This window comes from Octodon degus, unplaced genomic scaffold (genome assembly GCF_000260255.1).
Source record: "Octodon degus isolate 3935 unplaced genomic scaffold, OctDeg1.0 scaffold00210, whole genome shotgun sequence".
Taxonomy (NCBI): Eukaryota; Metazoa; Chordata; class Mammalia; order Rodentia; family Octodontidae; genus Octodon; species Octodon degus.
Genome location: NW_004524786.1, coordinates 617,972 through 628,381, shown reverse-complemented (window position 1 = coordinate 628,381; position 10,410 = coordinate 617,972). Strand labels below are relative to the sequence as shown.

General features: G+C 44.2%; 1 protein-coding gene across 15 annotated transcripts in view; it reads right to left on the bottom strand.

Moving 5' to 3' along the window:
- Magi1 (membrane associated guanylate kinase, WW and PDZ domain containing 1) overlaps window positions 1-10,410 on the bottom strand; it is a 660,109-nt gene that overhangs the window by 120,489 nt on the left and 529,210 nt on the right. For all 15 annotated transcript variants that reach the window (XM_023705000.1, XM_023705008.1, XM_023704998.1 and 12 more), the window contains exon 3: window positions 3,970-4,089. In XM_023705000.1, coding sequence (XP_023560768.1) covers window positions 3,970-4,089 — 120 coding nt within the window. The remainder of the gene's footprint in view (window positions 1-3,969; window positions 4,090-10,410) is intronic.

Genomic DNA, 10,410 nt, shown 5'->3' with positions numbered 1-10,410 from the left:
CCCTGCTCTGGGGTGGTGGCAGAGCAGCACATCATATGGCAAGTGGACGATGGGCGACGTGCTCTGCTCACCTCACCTGGCTGGGAAGCAGAGAGGAGGCGGCAGCGCTCAGCCTGCCTCCCAGGACACAACCTGGGAAGAACGGGAAGACTTCCACTAGACCCCATCTCTTAGAGGTTCTGCCACCTCCCAGGAGCGCTACTGGCTGGGGGACCACGCCCAGGCCTTTGGGAGATACTTACCCAGGCCACAGCATCAAGCACCTCTATCACTTTTACTTAGAATTTTATAAAACTCTTGAGTTAAAGAATGCACTCTGGTGTTGTACTAGACTTTTCTCTTTGGACTTGGTAGAGACCAAGCGAAGGAAAGTCTGGGAGGTACAGACATGGCTAGCACCATGAGGTGAGCGGAGTTGCTTTGCCCACTAGAAAAAAGGTGGGAGTCCACTGTGGCATTCCACTGTCCAACCAGTGTGGTGTGTAAATACCAGAACTGATGCTGATGGAGAAGGGACGTGTGTCAGCCCCTCGGCTGAGCCCTTTCCAGTGCTGTTTCCTTCAGTCTACCTCAGAGGAAGCCCTGTGAGTACCCTTGTTTTACTGAAGGGAAAACAGACACCTGGAACACTGCAAAACTTGGCAAAGCACAGCCAGCTCTACAACGGAGGGCTGCGATGAAGGCCAGGGCTTGTGACAGAGCCTGTCTGCTCCTCAGGGTCCGCAGGAGGGGTCACCAGGCATGGCAAAGGAGGCCGGGGAGGGCCCGTCGGCACTACCCTCAGGACAGAATCTGTTACACACCAAAAGACCCACTTTGCCATCTCTCCACTTGCATGAGTTAGTCAACAAGGCATACCCAGGTCAGTTTCAAGAAATCATGAGCCAGCTCATGGGTAGGAATTGAACCACTGGAAGGCCAAAGGCTGAACACAACACATCCACGATGTAAAAAGTGGAGACGATGAACCTGAGAGGTGGGAAGACCTGAAAGTAGCCAGCCAGCACTCACAGAAAGTCTTATGCAAGACAAGTTGATACTTTCTGAAAAAACATTTACCTCCCTATGCCTGCACCTTGGTCTGAAAGTCAAACAGAGCTCAGACTGGCTCCTGATCCGGCAACTGCTGCACAGCCTCGACACCCTTCCTTAATGCTCTGGATTGCAGCATTCTCATGCAGAAGTCAGAAAAAGGGACAGTCATTCCTGCTGCATGATAAATTAATTGAGAAGCACCTACTCAGCCTTTGTGCAATCTGTGACACAAACACTGAGTACAGACTTTCTCCAGTCTGTCTCCTACTGAAACTGCTGATTAAGTCACCGGCATTGCCTTCCCACCCTGCACTTTTGTTGTGTCTCTCTGAAAATACTACGTATCTGGGAACTCATGCTCCTCAAAATGAGTCAGATAAAAACAACTGAGGGCCAGGGGTACAGCTCAGCACAGCACACAGTGCCTGTCTGGCAGGTTGTAATGTCCTGAGTTTGATTCCTGGTACCACAAACAAACAAACAAACAACTACAAAAGTATATGTAATAGAAAAGAACAATTTAATATCTACTAACCAAGAAGGTTTTTCACCTGCTTTATTGAAGCGGTGGCCATCTGATGCAGAGTCAAATGGGTAAGAAACCCCTTGCGTGTACCCCGCCCTCTCCTGCTCACTTCACTCCTGGACCTTCCCCTCGGCACCCCGCCCCCGCCCAGGGCCACCTGCCACATTCACTTCACTTCCTGCTGATGGTTAGCAGCAGCCAGGATGACTGGGCTCACAACTGGCCACTTAGTGAACACACAAGTGCTACTGCACATGCATTACATTCGGACTGGGCTCGTGGCATACCTTTCTTTCTCCAGAGACAACCACCCCACAGGCCGCAGACCTACGCTCCTTGACTACCTGACCTGCAGCCACAGTCTGTACTGGGCACTTTATTACATCAAAGTTGCACCATTCTAAATAAAATAATAAGCAACTTCCTTTTTGTCTTTTGTTTTTAAACCTTACGTTTAAAATGTCCTTATGAATATATAATACACCTAAATTTTAACAGTTTATATATATAAGCTACCAAATTAACAGTTTGACCGAATGAGCACATCACATGACAGCACTTCCGTCTTGTCAGAGAACACTCTCAAGAACAATCAGACTATCGCAGTCTTCAGAAAATACTGTTTGGAAGAAACACCAACGACCAAGCAAGACAAATTAAAAACCTCAACATCAATAATCTCAAAAATGAAAACAAAACCACAATGAGATCACATCTTATTCTAGTTAGAATAGCTATTCTGGAAAAGATCAAAAACAACAAATGCTAGTAAAGCCAAGGCAATAGGAGACCTTTTAGACACTGAATGTAAGTTAGGATGGCCACTATAGGGAGCTAGAAGGGAACAACATACACTCCGCAACTGCACAACTGACTGAAAGGCAAAGGAAAGTCAGTTATGTGGAAGCCACAGCTACACATTCATGCTTATCAGTCTTACAAAAGGGCGAAAATATGCAGTAAACTTAGGTGTCCAGGGACAGATGACTGGATAAAGACAATGTGGTTTATACATGCAACCGAATATCATTTGGCCACCAAAACACCAAATTCCTGTCACTGGTGGCAGCATAGTGTGAAGGCTCTGGGAAGGAAGTCAGGCTCACGAAACGCTGCCTTCTGCTCTCATGTTGGTGAAAACTAAAGAAGCTGACCTCCGGGCCAAGCATAGGCTGGGACACAGAGGCCAGGGAGCAGCTGGGAGGGGAGCCCATGGGACGAGGGATGCAGCGGGGAGGCGGTCACTGCTAACGTCCTGCTCCACAGCAGGGTAACCAACTGCAGTAGGTAAAATTAACTACATTCTCAGAATAGCAGAGAGAATTTCAAATATTCCTGACACAGAAACAGCAACTGCTGCAGTGATAGATATGCCAATTACTCTGGTCAGATCACTGCGCATTTTGTACACAGAATGGAAACCAAACACCCTGCATATATAGAATTATTACATTAGTTAATTTTAAAATTAAAATCAATTTGGATAAATATCTATTTATTGAAAACCAGTTCAATAAAGTAAAATACAAGATAAATAAGGAAACTGCAACTTTCTATCCACATTTGCTTTTGGCCTAATAATACCATGTATGGGATCTCAGCCTATATTACAGTTTCACATGTATAAAATGATATATGCTCACGTTATTAAATGCAGCAGCATTCTGACAGATCAAAAACTGAAAATAACCCAAGTGCTTATCAGCGCTCTGGTACTAAACTGCCAAGACCTACTTAAGAGACAGCTGACAGGAGGAGCAGGATGCCAAGCAGCGTGCACTGTGCAAGCTGGCAAGAGATCAAAGCACACCCACGTGCACACACTTATATTTACATAAAGAAACTTCAGAAAAGTTATCAGAAGCCACCAGTTGCGAGTAACAGCTTATAATATCAAGTTGAAAATTTGGCAAATAGGAAACAGGTTAATGAAGATTACTTATTGAAAGTAATCACTCTCACTATATTTTATTATAAAAATACTTTGCCTTATGAACTATGTAAATATATCTATATAAATATATCTACTAAAATACATTTAGAACTACATAGTACAAAGAATGCTATTTCAGTTCTTCAAAATTAAAACAGCACTAACTACAAGATCACATTTTGTTATTACTTACTATTTTTCTTCCTCTTCCTTAGAATATCACACATGTCCATATTAAAAAACAAAACATATTGAAATTAATAAACTAAAAGAGAAACTTCTGGAGCAAGGTAAATCATTTTAAAGAGCTCCACAAACATATTCCCAGCACTTAATTGCTCTCTCCATAGCAAGGGCCTGCAATTCAACCATTACTTGTTTCGACCCTCGGAGTCCTGAACACGTTTTGCCCAGAAGGCCGGGTTCCCTGGGTGCCCAGGAGAAGGCGTGTTCTTCCGGGGCTGCAGCACCTCACCTTCATAGGTGCCGACTTCCAGGAGAGTCCCACTCTGCTCCAGGTCCAAGAACTCCTTCACAGTCAGAAAATTGTAATCCACACCAGGCACTTCTCCTTCCCTGGGAGAGCGGGTTGTGCCTGCAGCAGAGAAGACAAGGCACAGGAAGCCATCAGTCCACCAGAACAGGAAGTGCCGCATGTAGGTGCAGTAGCCTCACCTGCGCTGTAGGCCAGCTTCTCTGCCACTTACCTGTCCAGACAGGACCTGGAGAGGCAACTTCCTTCTAGGAGAACAGCACCCTCAGGCCCCCTCTAGTAAGAATCCAGACAGCTTTATGACTTCTTAAACCCGCACGGCACGAAGCAGGTGGATTAGATGTTCCACAGCCAACATTATCTACCAGCAGCTTTTAGTACTCAAGTGAATACTACAAGATCTACCCTAAGTTCAGAGTCTAAGGAATTTGTGTTTTTATCATAGGATGTAAAACCCTTGTGCTTTTCAATATATCTGGCAAGTTCCAACATTAGAAACCCTTTGAAGAGTATGATACCCACTACATAAACACCTCACTAGAGCAAGGAGATCGCCTGCGTTCTGTGTTTGGACATCCTCCGGGGTCAAAGCGCTGCTGCTCTCCGTGCGATTAATATGCCCGGCGAATGGGCCACCCACGAGTTCTGTCTACAGAGAAAGGACATGCAGTCGGTGGAAGAATTATCCCCCTGCCTGAAGTTAGTCATATTTTCAATGTCTAATAAATGTAACAGTTTCTCTTATGAAATACACACAATGTTTAGAGGACTAAGTTCTCCCAGCTAAAGCTCTGGGCCAGAGACTTATCATTTCAACCCGGCTTCAAACAAAAGAATGGAACAATGAGCAAAATGGGATTTAGACAAAAACCAAATAAGGAAACTAGGAAGCAGTTATACCACATCTACTTGCATCTATGTTAAATGTTAAGCAACGATATACTGTGTGTACTAGTACTTACATTAAATGTTATAGAAGATCAAAATGAAGCAAAACTTGCGATTTCTGCTCCCATGTGCAGAACCAGGGACAGGACCAACACAGTTGGCAAAGCATCGCTACCTGTGAGGGTGGTTTAAGGAGCACCACTTCTAATAAGTATGGACTTTTTCCTATTCGATCATCCTCCTCTTTCGACTCTAAAGCCATTAAATAATCGCTGCCTGTGCCTAGCAGCCTTCATACTCCTAGCTCTGTGCACTCCCATGCTCTGCCTACAGCCATGACCACGTCCATGCACCGTCACCCCAAGTCAAAACCTCAAGACCTGTTGCATACTTTACTCAGGCTTAACTGCACTGAATGTGGAAAAATATCTGTAATCTGAATATTTTAAATAGCTGTAAATTATTTACAGGATGATTGTACTGCAATGTTTGCTTCTCATGCTCAGCACATGGAGGCTTTTGTTTGTCTCCATGAATCTACTCCTGTATGTTCTCCTTACTTGTTCTTATTTCCCGCACTGTGGCGGGTACGATTCCATTTCTAACACCTCCAGTTCCTTCTCAAGTGTCAGGCACACAATGAATTCTCAAGGAAATCAGAAACATAATGTTGAAGAGCAAGAGTCTGCGAGGACAGGTTCACTGTCTGGATCCTCAAACTTTCGCCTCAGACATGTTTCCATTAATTCTCGGTACACTCTACTATGAAAACCAGCCAATACCAGCACTTACACCATAGGTGTTTACTGTACTTACTGCATAAGAGAATTCCTTAGAAAGGACTAGCTCAGTAATCATTAATAGCTACCATAGTTTATGTTCTTGTTAGAATGAAGTGAGCTGACTGAACCCTAAGTTCAACCCCACTACGACACTCTAACATTATACACATACATGTATAGGTACATGTATGTGTATGTGTCATTAGATGTCTCACTCACTTGGTAAGTATGTTCTAAGACCCCCCCAAACAAGCCAAACACTGAGAAAACACTGCTAAATAACAAATGCCCTTACCTTAATAAAGTTTATATCTTACCGAGAGAAAATAAATATGTGTAAATAAAAACAGCACATAGCTTCATGTAGAAATGATTCTGTGGGTTCAAATGGCAGGTGGTATCTTGGAGCTATGTTGGCGTCCAGCTAGAGAGGACCTTTCAAGGAGAGGCCAGCTCAGGAGCAGGGAAGGAATTTTAGGCAGGTGAGAGGAGAAGGGTAGCTTGGGGCTCATGCAAGGCAACAGAAAGCATCCCAGGCCAAGGGCCGCGGCATGCTCACCCTTAGCCCCTGGGAACCAGCAGCGTGTGCAGGTGGAGGGCTGGTGCTGGTGTGAGCGAGGCTACATGATGGAAATGACGCTGGAGATGACAGCAGCCTTGCCACAGAGGGTACTTCAGATTTTATTCTGTGGGTAACAGGAAATCGCTACAAGGCTTGGAGCAGGGAATGCCTAAACACAGGTATTCATTTTTAAGCAGATCTCTGGCATTACAGAAAACAGGCCGTGGGCAGAGGAGAGGGAGGTGGGCAATTATAGAAGCAAGGAGACCAGTCAGGTGGCTGTCAGTGTCCAGGAGAGATATTCAGGGTGTGGATGAGAACAATAGGGTACAGGCAGTAAGGAAGTAGTCAATTTTCTACTATAAAACATGAATATATTAAATTATAGTCTAACCATAGGCTAGACTATTAAACATACTGTGTAAACTATGTAAACTGATACCATGCTAGCTGTATATTTTGAAGGCATGAGTGAGATTTTGCTAATGGGTTAGATGCAGGACGCATGAAATAAGAATAAAGACTGGCTTCTTATCATTTGCTCTGGGCAAATGGGTTGTGCCATTTGTAAGTACTGAGAAAATGGGGAAAATGATTTCAGGGGAGGGAGTCCAGAGAACAAGAGCTCACTCTGGAGATGTGTCAGGCTGGAGATTATTCAGGATGGGGATGAAAGACAAGTGACCTTGAAAGTGTAAACGTTGGAGTCAAGGTTGGAACAGAAATCAGTGAACCAAGGACTCTGGAAAGCAGAGAACGTGTACAAAAGGAGGCATGAAGTATGGAGTGGACACCAAGACCTTCCAATTTTCAGAAGCTAGGAATAGGAGAAAGACTTTTTTTTTTTTTATTTTAGGGAAAGGGTCTACAGGGTGTTCAGGGTCTCACTACTAGATCAGACTCCTAGTGATCCGCCTGTTTACAGCCTCCCAAGAGCTGGGATTGCAGGTGCGCAGCACCACACCCAGTTTCAGTTGCCCTCTCAGTGTGCTCCAGGGGGTGGGGCCAGCACGGCAGAGGGGATCGAACCCTTGGCCCCTGAGCCTGCTTGCAGGTGCTTTGATCTGCTGATTTGTCCAGCCCAAAAGTTGGGAAGGATTTTTTGTTTTGTTTTTGGCTAAGTCAGGCTGCCTTAAGTGTGGGTGTGGTGTGGCATGCGGAGCTGGGGATCGAACCACGAGCAAGCTGACCGGTTTGCCCAGGCAGGCGCTTAAGCAACCAAGCTAACCCGGCAACCCCCCAGGAGAAAGATCTTAATGGAAGACCAAGAAGCAGCATCCTTGCAGCAGGAGCAAAGGGTGTGTGTACCCGTGTGTGTGTGTGTGTGTGTGTGTGTGTGTGTGTGCGCACCTGTGTGTGGTCTTGGAGCCAGGTATGAAAGCCGCTCACGTGACCACTGATGAAACACACATAAGTCTGTATCATTCTCTACACTCCAGGGCCCTGCAAGGGCGGAATTTCATGAAATGTGCTATGAAAAGGTCTGCTCTAGGTATGCTCTATATGGCAACTCTCCTACTCAGCCTCCACGTCCAAATGCCAGTAACTTCATCCACTAAAAAGGGGGATAAAATAAAACCAAATAAAAAGTTTGTGGGACTTTGAAGTCTTTCTGTGCCAGACATTGCTAGTTTTTCTCTTCTTCTGTAGACATCTTTACCATTCCTTTCAAGCATGTTTTCCCATGCCATTTGTCAAAGTTTTTTTTAAAGACAACAACCTTCTTAAATTTCCTGAAAGGATTTTATATAATCAAAAACTTCAAAAATGCTACATTTTAGAAGAAAAATGAAACTAGCAGAAACATCATTCCCATGTCAATAAACATGCTTTGCATGGCCTCTGAGCTGCAGGGAACAGGGTGAGTAGGTGGTGAGCGTCCACCCACCAGCCTCCAGGGTGTGTCACCCAGACAAAACCATTTCACTCAGCAGGGAGGAGGGGTGTGCTCCCGGGTATTCTCGGACCAGCCTGAGCTGGGCCTGTGCCAAAGTACCAGGCTCTGTTCAGCAGCACTGGGAGGGAGCACCAGGGACGGTCCGCCTCCTCTTTTCTTGTAGCAGAATGACAGGCTGCCGGCTGGACACATGCCTGACAGATGGCGTTTCAAAGGGTTTTCAGGAGCCATCTGGGGTGGGTGCAATTATTACAAACCACACTTCTAACAAAGCCAGAAGGGTTACTTCCTAACAAAAGGGAAGTAAAATAAATCTCTATCATGTTTCTCAGAGACAGCGCATTACAAAAAAAAAAAAAAAAAAGGTAGCAGTCCAATAGATGGATGTGTTTTTTGCAGCCCATAATACTGTCTTCCTTTTGGGTAGCTGGAAATCAGGTTGGCAATATCTTGCAGTTATTAGCTTTAAGTGAAGCAAGATAGCATTCTTCCCTCTTCTAGAAGCAAAGAGACAGAGACAGAGAGAGAGAGTGAGTGGGGGGGGGGGGGAGGCATGAAACTATGAAATACTTGGGTAAAGAAAAATGGCTTCTATTTCTTGGGCATTTACTTACGTCCCAAGGTGTGAAGCGCTTAATATTATTGGGCCTAATCCTCACAAGAGAACAGAAGTAAAAGCTAATATGATATGCACTTTATTGACAAGCATGCTAAGATTCAGAAAGGGAAAGTAACTTGCCCAAGGTCACTGACCTCAACGCAGACAAACATTTGGAGTGAGACACCCCCCACCCCCCCTCCATCTCCACGTGGTGGTCACCCTGTCCAGTGGAACTCTATGCCTAGACAGGATGTCCCACACCTGTGTGTCTAGCCTGCAGCCCGAATCCCATGAGACTGTTAAAAGAGGCTCGAGACTGAGGAAATGAATGTATTTAAGTTTACACAGCCACACATGCCTAATGGCAAGCATGTTCTCCAGGACAGTTCTCATCCATGGGGGGTGAGGGGGCGCTTTCCGTGTTACTATGGTCAACACAATGCTTCAGAGCACTTCTAGGTCTCTAAATAAAAAGAAACCTATTAAACTGCAAGACATCTTGAATTGCTATGAGAAAACCTTCCTTTAGAAAACCTCTGAAAGGGTCTGAAAAATGATCTAGTCTACCCATTTTGTCCTAAAATTTCTATTTGGGCCTATTGACTATAGTCTCTTGAAAAAAATCTTAAGATATTGTGGTGATGTGGTTTGTAACAAACAAAGAAAACTAAAAAAAGTTTAAAGCAAAAGAAGCCCTCCCAAAAAATAATTTAAAAAACCCAACTGTGAATGTGGGAATGATTAGACAAAGAGAAGATTGTTTTAGCTAACCAGTAGCAAATGATAAAGAATGGCTAGATCTGTACATGTGACAGAAAGGATGTCTGTATGTTGCACTGACATGACACAGACCAGTATGTACACAGTCACTCCACTCAACTGAAAAACAGAAAATAAAAGCTTGGGGTATACTGCATGTTCTACAGCTTTGTATTTACATAGTTTAATGGGTGGAATAATATCCAAGCCCTAAAGCGGTAACCTTAGGTGAATGGCCTCAGTGATGAGAAGAGATAAAATAATAAATTCTTAATTTAAATATCTCACATATTCTGAATTATGTCAATGAGTCTGTATGTGTTCAAGGATTTTATAAACTGAATAGAGTAATTATTTAAGAAACATTTTAGGACCTGATTTCTTAAACATTTTATTCAGTGCCTTCACTATTACCTCAGTTTCCACAAAAGATGTAAATGAATTATAGCTCCAGCTGAGTCACAGAAACAGTGCATGTCCCCAGGTTCCCATCTCACAGCAGGCCAGCACCAAGGACAGCAGCAACTGGGTTGAGCTAGGAAGAGACTAGAGATGAATCTGAGGAGAAGGTGGTACTATTTTTCTACCTGATCTTATTTTCAAACACTGAACTATATTCATAATTGCACACTCCTTTTTAGAGTGTAAAACCGTCTATAAGATTGATACCAGAGTGGTGAACATTATCAGTCCTTTGTGCAAGCCTGCCTTAAATAAAAGTTAGCTAATTAACGTGAGCTATGCCTGACTCAACGTCTCAGTAGAAATTAACCATGACCCCACCGTCACCTGCAACAATTGAGGTTACTTGCTTCTCACGCATTTTATGGTTCATAAACCTTTGGTATACCTGGCTTCAGTGAACCTGCTGCAGAGATCAGAGAGTGACCTTTCTAATCCTAGGACTCCACAAACTATGGCTAAAGAAAGGGAA